This window comes from Ascaphus truei, chromosome 12 (genome assembly GCF_040206685.1).
Source record: "Ascaphus truei isolate aAscTru1 chromosome 12, aAscTru1.hap1, whole genome shotgun sequence".
Classification (NCBI taxonomy): Eukaryota; Metazoa; Chordata; class Amphibia; order Anura; family Ascaphidae; genus Ascaphus; species Ascaphus truei.
Genome location: NC_134494.1, coordinates 45,414,824 through 45,440,470, shown reverse-complemented (window position 1 = coordinate 45,440,470; position 25,647 = coordinate 45,414,824). Strand labels below are relative to the sequence as shown.

Genomic DNA, 25,647 nt, shown 5'->3' with positions numbered 1-25,647 from the left:
CTGTATAATAATGTAATGAATGTGTATTTAGTATGTGCATCATGATAACATGAGATGTGCTGTATAATAATGTAATGAATGTGTATTTAGTATGTGCATCATGATAACATGAGATGTGCGGTATAATAATGTAATGAATGTGTATTTAGTATGTGTATCATGATAACATGAGATGTGCTGTATAATAATGTAATGAATGTGTATTTAGTATGTGTATCATGATAACATGAGACGTGCCGGTATAATAATGTAATGAATGTGTATTTAGTATGTGCATCATGATAACATGAGACGTGCCGGTATAATAATGTAATGAATGTGTATTTAGTATGTGCATCATTATAACATGAGATGTGCTGTATAATAATGTAATGAATGTGTATTTAGTATATGTATCATGATAACATGAGATGTGCTGTATAATAATGTAATGAATGTGTATTTAGTATGTGCATCATGATAACATGAGATGTGCTGTATAATAATGTAATGAATGTGTATTTAGTATGTGTATCATGATAACATGAGATGTGCTGTATAATAATGTAATGAATGTGTATTTAGTATGTGCATCATGATAACATGAGATGTGCCGGTATAATAATGTAATGAATGTGTATTTAGTATGTGCATCATGATAACATGAGATGTGCTGTATAATAATGTAATGAATGTGTATTTAGTATGTGCATCATGAAAACATGAGATGTGCCGGTATAATAATGTAATGAATGTGTATTTAGTATGTGCATCATGAAAACATGAGATGTGCCGGTATAATAATGTAATGAATGTGTATTTAGTATGTGCATCATGATAACATGAGATGTGCTGTATAATAATGTAATGAATGTGTATTTAGTATGTGTATCATGATAACATGAGATGTGCTGTATAATAATGTAATGAATGTGTATTTAGTATGTGCATCATGATAACATGAGATGTGCTGTATAATAATGTAATGAATGTGTATTTAGTATGTGTATCATGATAACATGAGATGTGCTGTATAATAATGTAATGAATGTGTATTTAGTATGTGCATCATGATAACATGAGATGTGCCGGTATAATAATGTAATGAATGTGTATTTAGTATGTGTATCATGATAACATGAGATGTGCGGTATAATAATGTAATGAATGTGTATTTAGTATGTGCATCATGAAAACATGAGATGTGCCGGTATAATAATGTAATGAATGTGTATTTAGTATGTGCATCATGAAAACATGAGATGTGCCGGTATAATAATGTAATGAATGTGTATTTAGTATGTGCATCATGATAACATGAGATGTGCTGTATAATAATGTAATGAATGTGTATTTAGTATGTGCATCATGATAACATGAGATGTGCTGTATAATAATGTAATGAATGTGTATTTAGTATGTGCATCATGATAACATGAGATGTGCTGTATAATAATGTAATGAATGTGTATTTAGTATGTGCATCATGATAACATGAGATGGGCTGTATAATAATGTAATGAATGTGTATTTAGTATGTGTATCATGATAACATGAAATGTGCCGGTATAATAATGTAATGAATGTGTATTTAGTATGTGCATCATGATAACATGAGATGTGCTGTATAATAATGTAATGAATGTGTATTTAGTATGTGCATCATGATAACATGAGATGTGCCGGTATAATAATGTAATGAATGTGTATTTAGTATGTGCATCATGATAACATGAGATGTGCTGTATAATAATGTAATGAATGTGTATTTAGTATGTGCATCATGATAACATGAGATGTGCTGTATAATAATGTAATGAATGTGTATTTAGTATGTGCATTATGATAACATGAGATGTGCTGTATAATAATGTAATGAATGTGTATTTAGTATGTGCATCATGATAACATGAGATGTGCTGTATAATAATGTAATGAATGTGTATTTAGTATGTGCATCATGATAACATGAGATGTGCTGTATAATAATGTAATGAATGTGTATTTAGTATGTGCATCATGATAACATGAGATGGGCTGTATAATAATGTAATGAATGTGTATTTAGTATGTGTATCATGATAACATGAAATGTGCCGGTATAATAATGTAATGAATGTGTATTTAGTATGTGCATCATGATAACATGAGATGTGCTGTATAATAATGTAATGAATGTGTATTTAGTATGTGTATCATGATAACATGAGATGTGCCAGTATAATAATGTAATGAATGTGTATTTAGTATGTGTATCATGATAACATGAGATGTGCTGTATAATAATGTAATGAATGTGTATTTAGTATGTGCATCATGATAACATGAGATGTGCCGGTATAATAATGTAATGAATGTGTATTTAGTATGTGCATCATGATAACATGAGATGTGCCGGTATAATAATGTAATGAATGTGTATTTAGTATGCGCATCATGATAACATGGGATGTGCTGTATAATAATGTAATGAATGTGTATTTAGTATGTGTATCATGATAACATGAAATGTGCCGGTATAATAATGTAATGAATGTGTATTTAGTATGTGCATCATGATAACATGAGATGTGCCGGTATAATAATGTAATGAATGTGTATTTAGTATGTGCATCATGATAACATGAGATGGGCTGTATAATAATGTAATGAATGTGTATTTAGTATGTGCATCATGATAACATGAGATGTGCCGGTATAATAATGTAATGAATGTGTATTTAGTATGTGCATCATGATAACATGAGATGTGCTGTATAATAATGTAATGAATGTGTATTTAGTATGTGCATCATGATAACATGAGATGTGCTGTATAATAATGTAATGAATGTGTATTTAGTATGTGTATCATGATAACATGAGATGTGCTGTATAATAATGTAATGAATGTGTATTTAGTATGTGCATCATGATAACATGAGATGTGCTGTATAATAATGTAATGAATGTGTATTTAGTATGTGCATCATGATAACATGAGATGTGCCGGTATAATAATGTAATGAATGTGTATTTAGTATGTGCATCATGATAACATGAGATGTGCCGGTATAATAATGTAATGAATGTGTATTTAGTATGTGCATCATGATAACATGAGATGTGCTGTATAATAATGTAATGAATGTGTATTTAGTATGTGTATCATGATAACATGAGATGTGCCGGTATAATAATGTAATGAATGTGTATTTAGTATGTGCATCATGATAACATGAGATGTGCCGGTATAATAATGTAATGAATGTGTATTTAGTATGTGCATCATGATAACATGAGATGTGCTGTATAATAATGTAATGAATGTGTATTTAGTATGTGCATCATGATAACATGAGATGTGCCGGTATAATAATGTAATGAATGTGTATTTAGTATGTGTATCATGATAACATGAGATGTGCTGTATAATAATGTAATGAATGTGTATTTAGTATGTGCATCATGATAACATGAGATGTGCTGTATAATAATGTAATGAATGTGTATTTAGTATGTGTATCATGATAACATGAGATGTGCTGTATAATAATGTAATGAATGTGTATTTAGTATGTGTATCATGATAACATGAGATGTGCCGGTATAATAATGTAATGAATGTGTATTTAGTATGTGCATCATGATAACATGAGATGTGCCGGTATAATAATGTAATGAATGTGTATTTAGTATGTGTATCATGATAACATGAGATGTGCTGTATAATAATGTAATGAATGTGTATTTAGTATGTGCATCATGATAACATGAGATGTGCCGGTATAATAATGTAATGAATGTGTATTTAGTATGTGTATCATGATAACATGAGATGTGCTGTATAATAATGTAATGAATGTGTATTTAGTATGTGCATCATGATAACATGAGATGTGCCGGTATAATAATGTAATGAATGTGTATTTAGTATGTGCATCATGATAACATGAGATGTGCCGGTATAATAATGTAATGAATGTGTATTTAGTATGTGCATCATGATAACATGAGATGTGCCGGTATAATAATGTAATGAATGTGTATTTAGTATGTGTATCATGATAACATGAGATGTGCTGTATAATAATGTAATGAATGTGTATTTAGTATGTGCATCATGATAACATGAGATGTGCCGGTATAATAATGTAATGAATGTGTATTTAGTATGTGTATCATGATAACATGAGATGTGCTGTATAATAATGTAATGAATGTGTATTTAGTATGTGCATCATGATAACATGAGATGTGCTGTATAATAATGTAATGAATGTGTATTTAGTATGTGCATCATGATAACATAAGATGTGCTGTATAATAATGTAATGAATGTGTATTTAGTATGTGCATCATGATAACATGAGATGTGCTGTATAATAATGTAATGAATGTGTATTTAGTATGTGCATCATGATAACATGAGATGTGCCGGTATAATAATGTAATGAATGTGTATTTAGTATGTGCATCATGATAACATGAGATGTGCTGTATAATAATGTAATGAATGTGTATTTAGTATGTGCATCATGATAACATGAGATGTGCTGTATAATAATGTAATGAATGTGTATTTAGTATGTGCATCATGATAACATGAGATGTGCTGTATAATAATGTAATGAATGTGTATATAGTATGTGCATCATGATAACATGAGATGTGCTGTATAATAATGTAATGAATGTGTATTTAGTATGTGCATCATGATAACATGAGATGTGCCGGTATAATAATGTAATGAATGTGTATTTAGTATGTGTATCATGATAACATGAGATGTGCCAGTATAATAATGTAATGAATGTGTATTTAGTATGTGTATTATGATAAAATGAGATGTGCCGGTATAATAATGTAATGAATGTGTATTTAGTATGTGTATCATGATAACATGAGATGTGCTGTATAATAATGTAATGAATGTGTATTTAGTATGTGCATCATGATAACATGAGATGTGCCGGTATAATAATGTAATGAATGTGTATTTAGTATGTGTATCATGATAACATGAGATGTGCCAGTATAATAATGTAATGAATGTGTATTTAGTATGTGTATTATGATAAAATGAGATGTGCCGGTATAATAATGTAATGAATGTGTATTTAGTATGTGCATCATGATAACATGAGATGTGCCGGTATAATAATGTAATGAATGTGTATTTAGTATGTGCATCATGATAACATGAGATGTGCCGGTATAATAATGTAATGAATGTGTATTTAGTATGTGCATCATGATAACATGAGATGTGCCGGTATAATAATGTAATGAATGTGTATTTAGTATGTGTATCATGATAACATGAGATGTGCTGTATAATAATGTAATGAATGTGTATTTAGTATGTGCATCATGATAACATGAGATGTGCTGTATAATAATGTAATGAATGTGTATTTAGTATGTGCATCATGATAACATGAGATGTGCTGTATAATAATGTAATGAATGTGTATTTAGTATGTGCATCATGATAACATGAGATGTGCTGTATAATAATGTAATGAATGTGTATTTAGTATGTGCATCATGATAACATGAGATGTGCCGGTATAATAATGTAATGAATGTGTATTTAGTATGTGCATCATGATAACATGAGATGTGCTGTATAATAATGTAATGAATGTGTATTTAGTATGTGTATCATGATAACATGAGATGTGCTGTATAATAATGTAATGAATGTGTATTTAGTATGTGTATCATGATAACATGAGATGTGCTGTATAATAATGTAATGAATGTGTATTTAGTATGTGCATCATGATAACATGAGATGTGCCGGTATAATAATGTAATGAATGTGTATTTAGTATGTGTATCATGATAACATGAGATGTGCTGTATAATAATGTAATGAATGTGTATTTAGTATGTGTATCATGATAACATGAGATGTGCCGGTATAATAATGTAATGAATGTGTATTTAGTATGTGCATCATGATAACATGAGATGTGCCGGTATGATAATGACTAATATAACACATATTGTCTGCTCCCCATTGCACAGGTTTGGTGCTACAATGATTTCCCTCTGATCCCTGTGGGCAGACTGACCCTAAACAGAAACCCTGTGAATTATTTTGCGGAGGTGGAGCAGATGGCATTCGAACCCAGAAACATGCCCCCCGGGATCGAACCCAGTCCTGACAAAATGCTGCATGTAGGCTGCTAACCTCGTTTAATGCTTTACTGTTCTATTGGGCAGGGTCGGTACTAACGAGAGGACCAGGCAGAGAGTCATACACACACACATAGGGTGACCAGGCAGAGAGTAATACACACACACATAGGGTGACCAGGCAGAGAGTAATACACACACACATAGGGTGACCAGGCAGAGAGTAATACACACACATACATACATAGGGTGACCAGGCAGAGTAATACACACACACATAGGGTGACCAAGCAGAGAGTAATACACACACACATACATAGGGTGACCAGGCAGAGAGTAATACACACATACATAGGGTGGCCAGGCACAGAGTTATACACACATACACTACATAGGGTGACCAAGCAGAGAGTAATACATACACACATAGGGTGACCAGGCAGAGAGTAATACACACACACATAGGGTGACCAGGCAGAGAGAAATACACACACACATAGGGTGACCAGGCAGAGAGTAATACACACACACCCATAGGGTGACCAGGCAGAGAGTAATACACACACACATAGGGTGACCAGGCTGAGAGTAATACACACACACATAGGGTGACCAGGCAGAGAGTAATACACATACACATAGGGTGACCAGGCAGAGAGTAATACACACACACATAGGGTGACCAGGCAGAGAGTAATACACACATACATAGAGTGACCAGGGAGAGAGTAATACACACACACATAGGGTGACCAGGCAGAGAGTAATACACACACACATAGGGTGACCAGGCAGAGAATAATACACACACATACATACATAGGGTGACCAGGCAGAGAGTAATACACACACACATAGGGTGACCAGGCTGAGAGTAATACACACACACATAGGGTGACCAGGCAGAGAGTAATACACATACACATAGGGTGACCAGGCAGAGAGTAATACACACACACATAGGGTGACCAGGCAGAGAGTAATACACACATACATAGAGTGACCAGGGAGAGAGTAATACACACACACATAGGGTGACCAGGCAGAGAATAATACACACACATACATACATAGGGTGACCAGGCAGAGAGTAATACACACACACATAGGGTGACCAGGCAGAGAGTAATACACACATACATAGGGTGACCAGGCAGAGAGTAATACACACACATACATACATAGGGTGACCAGTCAGAGAGTAATACACACACACATAGGGTGACCAGGCAGAGAGTAATACACACACACATAGCGTGACCAGGCAGAGAGTAATACACACACATACATAGGGTGACCAGGCAGAGAGTAATACACACACACATTGGGTGACCAGGCAGAGTAATACACACACACATAGGGTGACCAGGCAGAGAGTAATACACACATACATTGGGTGACCAGGCAGAGTAACACACAAACACATTGGGTGACCAGGCAGAGTAATACACACACATAGGGTGACCAGGCAGAGAGTAATACACACACACATTGGGTGACCAGGCAGAGTAACACACAAACACATTGGGTGACCAGGCAGAGTAATACACACACATAGGGTGACCAGGCAGAGAGTAATACACACACATAGCGTGACCAGGCAGAGAGTAATACAGACACACATAGGGTGACCAGGCAGAGAGTAATACACACACACACACACACATAGGGTGACCAGGCAGAGAGTAATACACACACACACACACACATAGGGTGACCAGGCAGAGAGTAATACACACACACATAGGGTGACCAGGCAGAGAGTAATACACACACACATAGCGTGACCAGGCAGAGAGTAATACACACACACATAGGGTGACCAGGCAGAGAGTAATACACACACACATAGGGTGACCAGGCAGAGAGAAATACACACACACATAGGGTGACCAGGCAGAGAGTAATACACACACACACATAGGGTGACCAGGCTGAGAGTAATACACACACACATAGGGTGACCAGGCTGAGAGTAATACACACACACATAGGGTGACCAGGCAGAGAGTAATACACACACACTCATAGGGTGACCAGGCAGAGAGTAATACACACATACATAGAGTGACCAGGGAGAGAGTAATACACACACACATAGGGTGACCAGGCAGAGAGTAATACACACACACATAGGGTGACCAGGCAGAGAATAATACACACACATACATACATAGGGTGACCAGGCAGAGTAATACACACACATAGGGTGACCAGGCAGAGAGTAATACACACACACATAGGGTGACCAGGCAGAGAGTAATACACACATACATAGGGTGACCAGGCAGAGAGTAATACACACACATACATACATAGGGTGACCAGTCAGAGAGTAATACACACACACATAGGGTGACCAGGCAGAGAGTAATACACACACATACATACATAGGGTGACCAGTCAGAGAGTAATACACACACACATAGGGTGACCAGGCAGAGAGTAATACACACACACATAGCGTGACCAGGCAGAGAGTAATACACACACATACATAGGGTGACCAGGCAGAGAGTAACACACACACACATTGGGTGACCAGGCAGAGTAATACACACACATAGGGTGACCAGGCAGAGAGTAATACACACACATAGCGTGACCAGGCAGAGAGTAATACAGACACACACACACACATAGGGTGACCAGGCAGAGAGTAATACACACACACACACATAGGGTGACCAGGCAGAGAGTAATACACACACACATAGGGTGACCAGGCAGAGAGTAATACACACACACATAGCGTGACCAGGCAGAGAGTAATACACACACACATAGGGTGACCAGGCAGAGAGTAATACACACACACACACACATAGGGTGACCAGGCAGAGAGTAATACACACACACATAGGATGACCAGGCAGAGAGTAATACACACACACATAGGGTGACCAGGCAGAGAGTAATACACACACACACATAGGGTGACCAGGCAGAGAGTAATACACACACACATAGGGTGACCAGGCAGAGAGTAATACACACACACACATAGGGTGACCAGGCAGAGAGTAATACACACACACATAGGGTGACCAGGCAGAGAGTAATACACACACACATAGGGTGACCAGGCAGAGAGTAATACACATACACATAGGGTGACCAGGCAGAGAGTAATACACACACACATAGGGTGACCAGGCAGAGAGTAATACACACACACATAGGGTGACCAGGCAGAGAGTAATACACACACATACATACATAGGGTGACCAGGCAGAGAGTAATACACAAACACATAGGGTGACCAGGCAGAGAGTAATACACACACACATAGGGTGACCAGGCAGAGAGTAATACACACACATACATAGGGTGACCAGGCAGAGAGTAACACACACACACACACATTGGGTGACCAGGCAGAGTAATACACACACACATAGGGTGACCAGGCAGAGAGTAATACACACACACATAGCGTGACCAGGCAGAGAGTAATACACACACACATAGGGTGACCAGGCAGAGAGTAATACACACACACACATAGGGTGACCAGGCAGAGAGTAATACACACACACATAGGGTGACCAGGCAGAGAGTAATACACCCACACATAGCGTGACCAGGCAGAGAGTAATACACACACACATAGGGTGACCAGGCAGAGAGTAATACACACACACACACACACACATAGGGTGACCAGGCAGAGTAATACACACACACATAGGGTGACCAGGCAGAGAGTAATACACACACACATAGGGTGACCAGGCAGAGAGTAATACACACACACATAGGGTGACCAGGCAGAGAGTAATACACACACACATAGAGTGACCAGGCAGAGAGTAACACACACACACACATACGGTGACCAGGCAGAGAGTAATACACACACACATAGGGTGACCAGGCAGAGAGTAATACACACACACATACATACATAGGGTGACCAGTCAGAGAGTAATACACACACACATAGGGTGACCAGGCAGAGAGTAATACACACACATAGGGTGACCAGGCAGAGAGTAATACACACACATAGGGTGACCAGGCAGAGAGTAATACACACACACACACACACACACACACACACACACACACACATAGGGTGACCAGGCAGAGAGTAATACACACACACACACATAGGGTGACCAGGCAGAGAGTAATACACACACACACACACACACACACACATAGGGTGACCAGGCAGAGAGTAATACACACATACATAGGGTGACCAGGCAGAGAGTAATACACACACACATAGGGTGACCAGGCAGAGAGTAATACACACACACATAGGGTGACCAGGCAGAGAGTAACACACACACACAGGTTCTGGGGATAGACAATATTGAGGTGTACAGCCCTATCTGTCATGTATCTTTCTACACTACCATAAGTGGTGAAGCAAAGTAGCCGGAGCTGCAACTAGTACAGGACAATAGGAACTGGTAATGATTAACCAGTTGAGGCAGGAGATATATTACATCGTGAGATATAAGGCTTCTCTGCTGCTTGATTCTGATTTACTGCTAGCTTGACCCGGTCTCCCTCAGCTGGGCCAGCAGTGAGTGTTATATATATTCGTAGCCCTACTGATCCATAATAAATGGTCAAACCCTGTAACTCACCCCTTGGCGCAGAGTAAGGTCACAAAATGAATCCCGGGGACTTTGGCAACAAACAATGTTACAATATTTAGTTAGGAATCGGCGAGATTACGGCCAGGGCCGTCCAAAAACACATTTGCACAATCCTGCTTCTGCCGGCTAAGCGCTGTGCTGTGTATTTCAGGGCCGCCTGTTTGCGTATCCCGATGCCCAGAGGTACCGCCTGGGAGTCAATTACACCCAGATCCCTGTAAACTCTCCCCACAAATCTAAAGTGGCAAATTATCTGAGAGATGGATTCATGGCCATGGGAAACAACCAAGGTAATTGTTCAATGCTGATACACAGTAACAAGGCGCAGGTCACATGTGGCAAACTCTCCTGCTGGGCCCCCCTGCTTGCGCTCCCCCCTGCTCGCACCCCCCACCTTACCTTGTCTTCAGAGTCAAATGAGGCTGGGCCATGGCAACGTGACCCGCGGCGTTGCCATGGCGACGCGTCGTCGAAGGTAAGGTACGTTGCAAAGGCCTGGCGCGATCCCCTGGCATGTAATTTAAATGACTTGGGGAAGAGCACGGGGCCTCTGCAACAGCCGCATCCCCCCTGAAAAAGCTTGCGCCCCCCAGTTTGCGCACCCCTGTTATAAGGCACCTTATCGCATATTCACTTGACTGTATTTCACTTGAATAAGCCGTGTGGTGTCGAAATTATGGGTCCACATGTTTAAAGTGTTAGTGCGCCCCGGAGATTGGTGTAAATTGAGGAGAACCCGCTCCTGTGTGGGGCGGAATAAGAATCCGGCGCCCGCTAACAGGAGATACACTTAGCAGGCTCGGTATGAAACTGATAGGTGTGATCTGAAGGGGAGCGGGGAATAATGGGATGTTAATGAAATGATGGCTATCGGTGGCGTTACACGTACCTAGACCCGGCAAAAGACCTATTTCAGCGGCTGCGTGGGGTAACGGCAAGATTACTGATGACTTAAATCAGGGGGCTCAACTCAAGCCCCCTAAACAGTTCAGGTTTTCAGGACATCCCAGCTTCAGCACAGGTGGCTCAATCAGAGGCTCAGTCTTTGACTGATTGAGCCAGCTGTGCTGACGCAGGGACTGATTTAGCCACTTGTGCTGAAGCAAGGATATCTTGAAAACCTGACCTGTTGAGGGGGCTTGAGGGCTGTAGTTGAGCCCCCCTGACTTACATAACAACGTCCTGTCCCTGCAATAACCTTAACGGACTTTAGTGGCTAGAAGAAGATATGGCGATGACTGATTTGCATGTAATTTGCATATAATTTGCATATGATTTGCATATGATTATCCCTTACACTATGCTATTTGCGGGAGGAAAATGATGCTATTGTCCTTAGTTGATACATTGTTACTCGGGGGGAAACCTCACAAAGTGTTTCTTTCTTACTGAAGGGAACGCAGTAAACTATTATCCAAACAGCTTCGGCGGTCCGGAGGATTCTGAGGAGTTTAACGAGACCGTGTACAGCGCGTGTGGCGACGTGGCCAGGCACGAGGACACGGAGGAAGATGATGTGACTCAGGTAACTTACAGGGGATTTGTCTGGACATTCACGTGCTTGCGCACTGGAAACCAAGGGGTTAACAGGGTCACACTGACTGCTTCTCATGCTAACCCCCATTCTGTCTCCAGCTAGCACGGATTTGGGAATAAGCCCCTGAAACTGGCCCCGTGAGGCTCTCTCATAACTCCAACCTCATGCCAACCCGCCAGGGCTGATACATAGGTTGCGCCTTATGCCCCTTCACTGCTATGCAGACTGCAACCCAAAGCAATGCTGTGCTGGACTCTCCCAGCAGTGAACGGGTTAAGTCAGGGGTGGCCCACTCCAGTCCTCAAAGGCCACCAACAGGACAGTTTTTTTAGGATTCAGCACGGGATTCAGTCAACGCAGCCACCGAGTTAGGCACCTGTGCTGAAGCCGAGATATCCCTAATACCGGACCTGGGTAAAGTGACCGGCCCAGCGATCCATGCTAAACAAAGAGATAAAGGAGAAAATGGGGGGGACGCCCAATACTGCCCCTACAGTATATGTGCCCCTACAGTATATGTGCCCCTACAGTATACAGTTGTGTGAAAAAGAAAGTACACCCTCTTTGAATTCTATGGTTTTACATATCAGGGCATAATAACAATCATCTGTTCCTTAGTAGGTCTAGAAATTAGGTAAATACAACCTCAGATGAACAACAACACATGACATATTACACCGTGTCATGATTTAACAAAAATAAAGCCAAAATGGAGAAGCCATGTGTGAAAAACTAAGTACACCCTTACTGCTTCCATAGGAATTAAGATGCTAAGTAGCAGACAGGTGCTGCTAATCAAATGTCCTTGATTAATTGATCATCAGCAAGTGTGAAAACCTATATAAAAGCCAAAGTTTTAGCAGTTTGCTGGTCTGGAGCATTCACGTGTGTGTTAACAAAATGCCAAGGAGGAAAGACATCAGCAATGATCTTAGAGAAGCAATTGTTGTTGCCCATCAATCTGGGAAGGGTTATACGGCTATTTCCAAACAATTTAAAGTCCTTCATTCTACAGTGAGAAAGATTATTCAAAAGTGGAAAACATTCAAGACAATTGCCAATCTTCCCAGGAGTGGACGTCCCAGCAAATTCACCCCAAGGTCAGACCGTGCAATGCTCAGAGAAATTGCAAAAAGCCCAAGAGTTACATCTCAGACTCTACAGGCCTCAGTTAGCATGTTAAATGTTAAAGTTCATGACAGTACAATTAGAAAAATACTGAACATGTATGGTTTGTTTGGAAGGGTTGCCAGGAGAAAGCCTCTTCTCTCTAAAAAGAACATGGCAGCACGGCTTAGGTTTGCAAAGTTGCGTCTGAACAAACCACAAGACTTCTGGACAATGTCCTTTGGACAGACGAGACCAAAGTGGAGATGTTTGGCCATAATGCACAGCGCCACATTTGGCAAAAACCAAACACAGCATATCAGCACAAACACAGCATACCAACTGTCCAGCACGGTGGTGGAGGGGTGATGATTTGGGCTTGTTTTGCAGCCACAGAACCTGGGAACCTTGCAGTCATTGCGTCAACCATGAACTCCTCTGTATACCAAAGTATTCTAGAGTCAAATGTGAGGCCATCTATCCGACAGCTAAAACTTGGCCGAAATTGGGTCATGCAACAGGACAGTGATCTCAAGCACACCAGCAAATCTACAACAGAATGGCTGAAAAAGAAAAGAATCAAGGTGTTGCAATGGCCCAGTCAAAGTCCAGACCTCAACCCGATTGAAATGCTGTGGCTGGACCTTAAGAGAGCTGTGCATAAACAAATGCCCACAAACCTCAATGAACTGAAGCAACGTTGTAAAGAAGAGTGGGCCAAAATTCCTCCACAACGATGTGAGAGACTGTTAAAGTCATACAGAAAACGATTACTTCAAGTTATTGCTGCTAAAGGTGGTTCTACAAGCTATTGAATCATAAGGTGCACTTAGTTTTTCACACACGGCTTCTCCATTTTGGCTTTATTTTTGTTCAATAAATCAAGACACGGTGTAATATGTCACGTGTTGTTGTTCATCTGAGGTTGTATTTACCTAATTTGAAGACCTGCTAAGGAACAGATGATTGTTATTATGTCCTGTTATGTAAAACCATAGAATTCACAGAGGGTGTACTTTCTTTTTCACACCACTGTATGTGCCCCTACAGTATATGTGCCCCTGCAGTATATATGCCCCTACATTATATGTGCCCCTGCAGTATATGTGCCCCTACAGTATATGTGCTGAAATCTGGGCTCCAATTCATCCCAAATATATACACACAAAGACTGAAAGACTGAATAAGTGGCGTTCCCATAAGTAAGCGTGTCCTGTGTCAGCGGGTCTTGTAATGGTCGTATAGGGTAGCTCAGGGGGGCTCATCTCCAGTCCTCAAGCCCCCCCCACCCCCCAACAGGTCAGGGTTTCAGGATATCCCTGCATCAACACAGGTGGCTCAACCAGTCTCTGCTTCAGTACAGTTGGTGCAGTTGAAGACTGAGATTGAGTCACTTGTGCTGAAGCAGGAACATCCTGAAACCCTAGCCTGTTGGGGGGGGGGGGGAGGGGGAGGCTTGAGGACTGGAGTTGAGCAGGGGATTTAATCAGTAACCCGCACAGCAATCAGTGGCTCTGTCCTGAAATAACGTACGTGGCAGAGAGCAAGTGAACAGTAACCTGCTATAAAAAGTACATTATGTACATTATGTACGTGGAACAAGTCACGTGTGACTGGGATGAATGAAGGAGAGATCAGCGTTAAAGATGACCCGTAGGCAGCGGGCTTGGGGTGTCTGTGAGATTGTGGTGTTGTTGACAGTACTGGAGAGTTGGGGTGTAGGGGGGGAGGTGTGGATATTGCTACCCCGCAGAGCTCACAGTTATTTCCAGCTCCTTTGCTGTCGTCTCCCTAGGTGCGGAATTTCTACCTGAACGTTCTGAGTGCGGAGGAGCGGCAGAGAGTGTGTGAGAACATCGCAGCTAGCCTGAAGGGAGCACAGCTGTCCATCCAGAAAAAAGCCGTGAGCATCGGGGTTTCCTATCAACATCAAATCAAATAAGCTTTATTGGCATGATGGAAGAACATTTCAGTATTGCCAAAGCATGGGGGGTAGGGTATAATGGGCACAGCAGGGCACAGGCACAGATACAATGACTCTGACACAGGCAAAGATACAATGACTCTGACACAGGCACAGGGACTGACACGGGTACAGATACAATGACTGACACGGGCACAGATACAATGACTCTGACACAGGCACAGGGACTGACACGGGCACAGATACAATGACTCTGACACAGGCAAAGATACAATGACTCTGACACGGGCACAGATACAATGACTCTGACACAAGCACAGATACAATGACTCTGACACGGACACAGATACAATGACTGACACGGGCACAGATACAATGACTCTGACACAGGCACAGATACAATGACTCTGACACAGGCACAGATACAATGACTCTGACACGGGCACAAGGACTGACATGGGCACAGATACAATGACTGACACGGGCACAGGGACTGACACAGGCACAGATACAATGACTGACACGGGCACAGATACAATGACTCTGACACGAGCACAGATACAATGACTCTGACACGGGCACAGATACAATGACTCTGACACGGGCACAGATACAATGACTGACACGTGCACAGATACAATGACTGACACGGGCACAGATACAATGACTGACACGGGCACAGATACAATTACTCTGACACGGGCACAGATACAATGACCGACACGGGCACAGATACAATGACCTACACGGGCACAGATACAATGACTGACACTGGCACAGATACAATGACTGACACGGGCACAGATACAATAACTGACACGGGCACAGATACAATGACTGACACGGTCACAGATACAATGACACCGACACGGGCACAGATGCAATGACTGACACGGGCACAGATACAATGACTGACACGGGCACAGATACAATGACTGATACGGGCACAGATACAATGACTGACACAGGCACAGATACAATGACTGACACGGGCACAGATACAATGACTGACACGGGCACAGATACAATGACTGACACGGGCACAGATACAATGACTGACACGGGCACAGATACAATGACTCTGACATGGGCACAGATAGTATTACTCTGACACGGGCACAGATACAATGACTCTGACACGGGCACAGATACAATGACTGACACGGGCACAGATACAATGTCTGACACAGGCACAGATACAATGACTCACACAGGCACAGATACCATTACTCTGACACGGGCACAGATACAATGACTGACACGGACACAGGTACAATGACTGACACGGGCACAGATACAGTGACTGACACGGGCACAGATACAATGACAGACACGCACAGATACAATGACTGACACGGGCACAGATACAATTACTCTGACACAGGCACAGATACAATGACTGACACAGGCACAGATACAATGACAGACACGCACAGATACAATGACTGACACGGACACAGGTACAATGACTGACACGGGCACAGATACAGTGACTGACACGGGCACAGATACAATGACAGACACGCACAGATACAATGACTGACACGGGCACAGATACAATTACTCTGACACAGGCACAGATACAATTACTCTAACATGGGCACTGATACAATGACTCAGACACGGGCACAGATACAATGACTGACACGGGCACAGATACAATGACTGACACGGGCACAGATACAATGACTGACACGGGCACAGATACAATTACTCTGACACGGGCACAGATAAAATGACTGACACGGGCACAGATACAATGACTGACACGGGCACAGATACAATGACTGAAACGGGCACAGATACAATGACTGACACGGGCACAGATACTATGACGGGCACAGATACAATGACTCTGACACGGGCACAGATACAATGACTGACACGGGCACAGACACAATTATTCTGACACGGGCACAGATACGACTGACACGGACACAGATACAATGACTGACACAGGCACAGATACAATGACTGACACGGGCACAGATACAATGACTGACACGGGCACAGATACAATGACTGACACGGGCACAGATAAAATGACTCTGACACAGGCACAGATACAATTACTCTGACACGGACACAGATAAAATGACTGACACGGGCACAGATACAATGACTGACATAGGCACAGATACAATGACTCTGACACGGGCACAGATACAATGACTCTGACACAGATACAATGACTGACACGGGCACAGATACAATGACTGACACAGGCACAGATACAATGACTGGCACAGGCACAGATACAATGACTGACACGGGCACAGATACAATGACTGACACGGGCACAGATACAATGACTGACACAGGCACAGATACAATGACTGACACAGGCACAGATACAATGACTCTTCTTTGCTTTTCAGATAAAGATCTTCACAGATATTCACGCTGAATACGGCACCTGTGTACAGGCCGAGCTGGATAAACAGAGCATTGCCGTTGTGAGAAGGGTAAAATAACAGCCATTAGTTTTTTGCTCTGTAGTACTCAGGAATAACCACATCCACGCCACCATGGCAAGAGAAATCGCATAGTGGGCTACATTCCTTCAGTACAGAAAGGCAGTCAAATGTCATATCCAACAAGACGTACACAGGACATGCCACGGACTGCCTGCTACAATACACAGTGAGCACACGGGACATGCCACAGACTGCATGCTACAATACACAGTGAGCACACAGGACATGCCACGGACTGCATGCTACAATACACCCATGAGCACACGGGACATGCCACGGACTGCATGCTACAATACAGTGAGCACACGGGACATGCCACGGACTGCATGCTACAATACACAGTGAGCACACGGGACATGCCACGGACTGCATGCTACAATACACAGTGAGCCCACGGACATGCCATGGACAACACATCACGCAGGGGACATGCCACAGATAACAAATCAATGAACTATCAGGGGACATGCCACAGATAACATATGACACAAGGAGCACAGAGGGGACATGCCACGGATAACGTAACTCACAAGGAACAGTCAGGGGACATGCCACAGATAACATGACACAGGGAGCACAGAGGGGACATGACACGGATAACGTAACTCACAAGGCAAGCTGACATAAAGGAAACTAAAGATATTCTGCAGATCCTACGTATTCAATACTGGTTAGCAATGGTAATTAGGATGTCTGTATTTATAAATATTTTGTGTAATAATGTATACATTGTAATACTACAAGATAACAATGAGATATATTTTGGCTTTTCAGGATTACAGTCCACACCCGCCCCAGGTCAAACTCTTCTAATAAACTTTGCTCGTCTGATAATTTGCTGAGATTGTCATCTTTACAATATTGAATTTGCTTAACTGGACAAATCAGCAGGAGAGAGAGAGCGGCGGGCAGTTCATTTCACAATTGCACGGGGGGGGGGTCCAAACATTTTGGACCGCAGCAAATCTCTTGGGGTGGGCGGGGGGGGGGAGGGGACGGTGCATGGGGAAAAATGTGTAAAAAGTCACTTGGAATGAAATAAAGGCCGTGGGATTACAGGGCGGTGTGCCACTTTTTGTGTCTCCGGTTGGCAGCGTTGCAAACAATGCTGAAGGAAAAGCTGAAATCTGCCCAACTGAATGGCAGAAAGTCATGTTTTGGGGGCAGTGCCACTTTATCAGCCCCAGGATCCTGGTGCAGTTGGGGGCCCCGGTGACTGGTGGGAATTAGGCTACTAATGTCTTATAGTCGTGGCCATGCCGCAATCTCCCCCAGGTCACGACCCCACCCCATAACGCCATGTCCCACCTCACTGCCACGGTCCAGCAATCCTATTTAGTAATAGGGCAGCCTGAACTAGAGCCACGTGTGCTCTCAAGGCAAAGTGAAATGCCATATTTATATATACAAGTGGCCACGGATCGTTAACAGGGAGATGAGACATTATATTACGCTGTGGGATATTATCGCTATGTCTAAAATAATTCCCTGGTGCAAATCCCCCCAAAGAAAAGCAGTCACATAAATACTATACAGGCAGTCCTCGTTTTACAACGAATGGCTTATCCAACGCTGTGCAATGCATACCTGTGTTCATTTATACAACGCCAAAACGGCTTATCCAACGCTCTTACGACGCTTTGCAAAGTTGTCTATGTGTATATAATATATATATTATACTATATAATGTTTCTACAGTTATGATTGTTTACAGTTGATCTACATCAACTAGTTCCTGTGCAAGTTATGTGCTCCAGTTTCCCTGCGCTTATAGCCCCTGCCACGAGGCTGCTCCCGATGAAGGAAGATGGCGCCCAGGTGAGCAAGTATGCAGGAGCTGGGGACGACGCGCGAAAAAAAAGAGGGTCCAAGATTGGCGCGAAAATGTGGCAGCTGCGCTCCGGGAGAGGTGAAGGAGGGAGGAGAGGCGGAACCACGAGTAGGGAGGAGGACAGAGTGGACCCAGTCTACCCACAACGTTGCCGGAGGGAAGTGACGTCATCCAGGCGACCAGGCGCCGTGTGATGACGCGACCGGAAAGACAGCGTCGAAACCGGAAGTGCGGGTCTGCAGGCAGCAGGGAAGCTCGGTGGGGGTGCGCGAACTCCGCCGCCGAGAGCCCTGCTGAGCGGAAGAGAGAGGAAGGAGGGAGGGAGGCAGAACGGACACGCTGCAGAAGGAGGCAGACATGGGGAAATGGAAGGGGGGTAGGGGTGCAATGGCAGCGGTGGTAGAGGTGGGTTGGAAGAGGAGGTAGGGGTGTGCTGGAAGGGGGGGTAGGGGGGTAGGGGGTCCCAGGCTGAAAAGACACTGAGTTGGACAAAGAGGAATTTTTTTGAAAAATCGAACAAGCCAGAATCTATATTATAAAAAATATATAGGGATTCTGTCCCCGCACTTATTACGGATGTTTAACCATATCCTAGCAGGGGGGTCCTTTTCAGACATGATGCTGCAGGCGTCCATGCTAGCTAAGAAAATTTGCAACAAACCACAAAACTACACCATCCACTCAATTAAAACTAGAACGGGAGACTTGACTTCTAATCCCAAACACATAGTTGAGGAGTTTAGAGCATATTATGAAAGATTATACGACGGGCAGAAGGTGAGGCATAACGATAAAACGAGTAAAGCTTTGGAAAAATTCTTAGCGGACTCGGGTTTGCCAAAGATAACAAGGTTGGAGCGAGAGTTTCTAGGAAAGGAGTTCACCGCGGAGGAACTGCTAGATGTAGTTACAAACCTTAAACCTGCAAAAACTCCGGGCCCAGACGGTTTTTCGAATCTATATTATAAAAAATATATAGGGATTCTGTCCCTGCACTTATTACGGATGTTTAACCATATCCTAGCAGGGGGGTCCTTTTCAGACATGATGCTGCAGGCGTCCATGCTAGCTAAGAAAATTTGCAACAAACCACAAAACTACACCATCCACTCAATTAAAACTAGAACGGGAGACTTGACTTCTAATCCCAAACACATAGTTGAGGAGTTTAGAGCATATTATGAAAGATTATACGACGGGCAGAAGGTGAGGCATAACGATAAAACGAGTAAAGCTTTGGAAATATTCTTAGCGGACTCGGGTTTGCCAAAGATAACAAGGTTGGAGCGAGAGTTTCTAGGAAAGGAGTTCACCGCGGAGGAACTGCTAGATGTAGTTACAAACCTTAAACCTGCAAAAGCTCCGGGCCCAGACGGTTTTTCGAATCTATATTATAAAAAATATATAGGGATTCTGTCCCTGCACTTATTACGGATGTTTAACCATATCCTAGCAGGGGGGTCCTTTTCAGACATGATGCTGCAGGCGTCTATCTCGGTGATTCATAAACAGGGCAAAGATCCCACCAATTGTCCAAGCTACAGGCTAACTCAGATATCAAAATTTACTCCAAATTAATGGCCAATAGATTGAGTTCAATTCTTCCTAGGCTGATTCACCCAGATAAAGTTGGTTTATCACAGGTAGGCAAGCGGCCGATAACACCACAAGAATAGTAGATACCATTGACTATATTAATGCCAATAAAATCCCGGGCATCATATTAAGCCTCGATGCTGAAAAAGCCTTTGATAGAATTGACTGGCCCTACCTAGATGCCACGCTTGCAGCGTTTGGAATGGGGGACACGGTATCTTGGGCAATCAAAGCGCTATACACGAACCCGACAGCGCGGGTAATCCATCAGGGGTTCCCGTCAGGCGCACTGAAAATTAAAAGTGGTACGAGACAGGGATGCCCACTCTCGCCCTTGTTGTTCGCCCTATGCATGGAACCACTTGCAGCACACATTCGGAGTAATAAAGATATCACAGGAATTCAAATCCACTCTCAGGAGTACAAGACCGCATTATATGCGGATGATGTTATATTGACACTGTCTAGGCCCCTGGTCTCTCTACCCAACCTCTTCGACCTCCTGGAAAAGTTTAATACGATCTCAGGGTTTAAAATCAACCAAGCAAAATCGGAAGCGCTAAACCTAAACCTCCCAAAAGACACAGAAAAACTAATAGAGATTAACTTCAATTTGAATTGGCAACCCAAAACTATTAAATACCTAGGAGTTAATCTCACAAAGGAGGTTAAGTTGTTATATAAGGCAAACTACCCTAAACTCTTTCAATCTTTGAGAAATTAGTTAAAGGAGTGGGCGACGTATGGTATCTCCTGGATTGGAAGAATTTATAGCGTAAAGATGAACCTTCTCCCCAGACTATTATATCTTTTTCAGACACTCCCCATACCTTTAGAGAGGGCAGACTTCAAGGACATGCAGGCCCAGATCTTTAAGTTCATCTGGAAAAACAAAAAAGCTAGGATACCAGCAAAAACATTAGTGAGGCCCAAAACCGCAGGCGGACTGGCGGTACCTTGCTTGTTCTCATAATATAGAGCGGCACAATTGACCCAAAATATTTACTGGCACACAGACCCGAAACTACGTAGGTGGGTGGAGCTGGAGAGAGATATCTGTGCCCCACTAGAAATTCAGAATCTGATTTGGTACCCAAAACTTAGATTAAAGCAGATCTCGAGACCGCTGTCCTCAATGATCAACTCATTTGCAGTCTGGGAAGCCACCAAATTTAAATGCGCCCTGACCACGAGGAGCTCACTGATGACCCCATTATTTGGAAACCTGGACTTTGCTCCAGGGATGGACGAGGGACACTTTTTACTCTGGAAACAGAGTGGGTACGGGAGGCTGAAGGATCTGGAGGGCAGAATCACTATTCAGACATTTACACAGATTCAGTCATATAAGGGCATTCCTAACACAGAATTCCTCAGATACCTCAAGATCCGGGCATTTTATACCAAACACACTAACCGTCCTAAAGTGACTAATTTAGAAACGCTCTGTGCATGTGGGCACGCACCACGGGGACATATCTCTAGATTGTATAAGGAAGTGATCGATCCTGGAGAGGGCAGCAGACAGAGACTTGACTACATGACACAGTGGGAGAGGGATCTGGGAGATACATTAGAGGACGAGGACTGGTTAGACATTTTTGAAGCGGCAGCAAGAACCTCGATCTGCACGACATTGAAGGAGAACTCATGTAAAGTTCTAATGAGGTGGTACCTCACCCCAGTTAGGCTATCTAAATGTGTACCAGGTTACTCCCCCTTGTGCCCTAGACAATGTGGAGAGCCTGGGGACTTGTTGCACATGCTGTGGTCTTGCCCTCGATTACGCCCGATCTGGGAACAAATACAGAATTGGCTAAAGAGGATTTTGGGCCTCGAGATTCCTCTGGATCCCTGGTTATTTCTATTAAATAAACCACTGGAGGGCCTGTTGAGAGCAGGAAATAAACTAGTCGCCCATTTTGCGACAGCAATGAGGTGCGAGACAGCGGCATTGTGGAAACAAAACACGACTCCATCGATAGATAAGATTCGGAACAGAATTTGGTTCGTCTGCCAGATGGAGAAATTGACAAGTTTGGTCAATGACACTGGCACAAATTTTCTAAAAGCCTGGTTTCCGTGGCTGGCGCAAACCGACATCACGGGGGTGAGCAATGCCACCATTTGGCTGTGATAGCGCAAGGTGAGTTCTCCTTCAACGAATGGCAGTAGTCGCACCACAAGGACGGACATGACAGATAGGGACAATTGCAGCCTCAGCTCAAGTGGTTAGCTAGGACGCACGAGGAGTGTTACGCCGGTGCTGCCCGCAGACCAGACCCGTCCCCTGAGCTGAAGGGGGATGTGGTAATACACGCACCCGCTGCAAAGGGAGCGTGTCCGGAGTGTGGTATGAAGCGTTGCCAGGCCAGGTGTAGTAAGGTAGACAATACTTGCCGGTACCGGTTGTAGAGATAGAGTGAATGCTACCTTGCCAAAGTCAGGGAGTGGAGAGTGGAGATAGGTCGTAGTCCAAGCCGTGTTCAAGGGGTTACCAGAGTGAGCGTTGTCCAAGGCGTGCCGAGATCGAGAGCCAGAGGGGGTAGTCGTACAAGCCGCGTCAGAACCTGTGAAAACACTGAGAGAATCCAGAAGTACTTCCATACAGAGACTATGTCGAGCAAAGACTGAGAGCAGAGAGGAGCTAGATAAAGCAGGAAGGTCCAATTAGGAACAGAGGCGGGACAGGAAGAGCTACAGGGAGACACTGCAGATTGGTGCAGGCATAACAGGCCAGGTGAGTCTTGTTGGTAACCTGAGTGTGTCCGTGCAGTGTGCGGGGGCGGAGCCTGAGGGCCGGGGGACGGGAATAAGAGTGTGCAGACTGAGCGTGCTCCGTAACTCGTGTACGCGCGTGAACCGAGCCAGTGGATGGTGCAGGTGTGCGTGCAGGGGGGCGTGAGCGCGCCCGGCGCTGAGTAGAGGAATCGCCGAGGGGAGTGATCCCGCGACGGCGGCAGGGGCGGGGAGCCGTGGAAGCCGGTAAGGCAGGATTGTTTTGTGTGTCCAGGGGCTCCCTGCAGGGAGGGAGTGCTCTGTGTGGGGAGCGTGGAGAATGCCGATTCCGAGAGGTCTGGAACAACGGCGGCTCACGGCAGAACCAGTAGCGGTGGCAGCGGGGGTCCCCCCCTTCCCCATCCCCCCCCCTTCCCCCGAGTCTTTGTGTAAGTGTGTTTATGTGTGAATTGAAGTGGCAGTAAATACAGCAAAGAAGTTGACACATGTTATACTATGCTTTATAACTGCTGTATGTCTGAAAACTGAATAAAACATAAAGTTGAAAAAAAAATATATATATATATTATACTATATAATATATTATATTTTTATATTATATATTATGTTATATTATATATATAATACAGTATAGGCACTATATAATTTATGTGTGTGCTGCATATCTTATTGTCTGCGTAAAATATTTTGTGTATTTTAGCATTAAAAATGCCTTCAGGAACGGAACCTTTAATTTAAACAGTGTTCCTATGGGAAAACGTGGTTCACTTTACAACGTTTCGCTTTACAACGCCATTTTGAGTAACGCATTGTGTCGGATAACCGAGGACTGCCTGTGTGTGTGTGTGTGTGTGTGTGTGTGTGTGTGTGTGTGTGTGTGTGTGTGTGTGTGTGTGTGTATATATATATATATATCCGTCAGGAAAATCAAGATGATGGGTGCAAATCCTATAAAGAATAAATAGGCAATACGATACCGTGTTTGTCACTACAAAGCTAAGGGTAGCGTCCATATCTGGGGCCTTCCCTATAGCACCACAAGCTGGCTGACAGGGTCAGGGCCTAGCAGGGGCCTGCGGGGGTATCTGGCCTAGTCCGGGAGCCACTTGCACCCGGACACTACCTACTCCCTCGCAGTCCCTGCTCTGACTGGCGTGGTGGCTCCTTCGCGCCAAACACATATCCTGCTTGCCGTGAATGCTGCAGCCCTATTGGCTGTGCACCCCCACCTGGTAAGCAGCCCCTGGGGCTGCTGAAGCGTAGTCCTGTGCGGAGCCTCTCTTAAGATGGCCGCCGCAACCTGTGTTCTACTGTGCATGCGCTGGACTTTACTGCACATGCATGAGGAACGTAACATGGTCCCTCTGCAGCGCCCCTCCCCCCGTTCCCACACCCACCACGGAGGTAAACGGGGGCCCGGGGCTACATCCTCACCCTGGTGGAGAAACCAACGCCCCCGTTTGGGAACAACATAACCATACACAGAGTTTATATAATGAAAATGCAGTATTCAACGTACAACTTAACACCCTTATCTATATAAAACTGAAAGTGTTTGTGCGTCCCTGTAGACAATTTGATTGGTCCGTCGGTCCACCTGCCCTCCCACGGCTCTCATTGGCTGGTGTGTCTCGCCTCCCCCGCCCGTGTGTCTCGCCTCCCCCCCGTGTGTCCCGCCCCCCACGGCTCTCATTGGCCGGTGCGCTCTAACCC

At 43.6% G+C, this 25,647-nt stretch overlaps 1 protein-coding gene across 3 annotated transcripts in view; it reads left to right on the top strand.

The window, feature by feature from the left end:
- The window catches only part of LOC142464213 (catalase-like), a 204,931-nt gene extending 186,200 nt beyond the window's left edge, over positions 1–18,731 (top strand). Inside the window, exons 8-13 of one of the 3 annotated variants that reach the window (XM_075567580.1) lie at positions 5,995–6,147; positions 10,875–11,013; positions 12,118–12,248; positions 15,163–15,270; positions 17,670–17,756; positions 18,543–18,731. In XM_075567580.1, coding sequence (XP_075423695.1) covers positions 5,995–6,147; positions 10,875–11,013; positions 12,118–12,248; positions 15,163–15,270; positions 17,670–17,756; positions 18,543–18,581 — 657 coding nt within the window. In that variant the 3' untranslated portion in view covers positions 18,582–18,731. The remainder of the gene's footprint in view (positions 1–5,994; positions 6,148–10,874; positions 11,014–12,117; positions 12,249–15,162; positions 15,271–17,669; positions 17,757–18,542) is intronic. The other 2 variants (XM_075567578.1, XM_075567579.1) reach the window with 2 other exon arrangements.
- Positions 18,732–25,647: the final 6,916 nt, after the last annotated feature.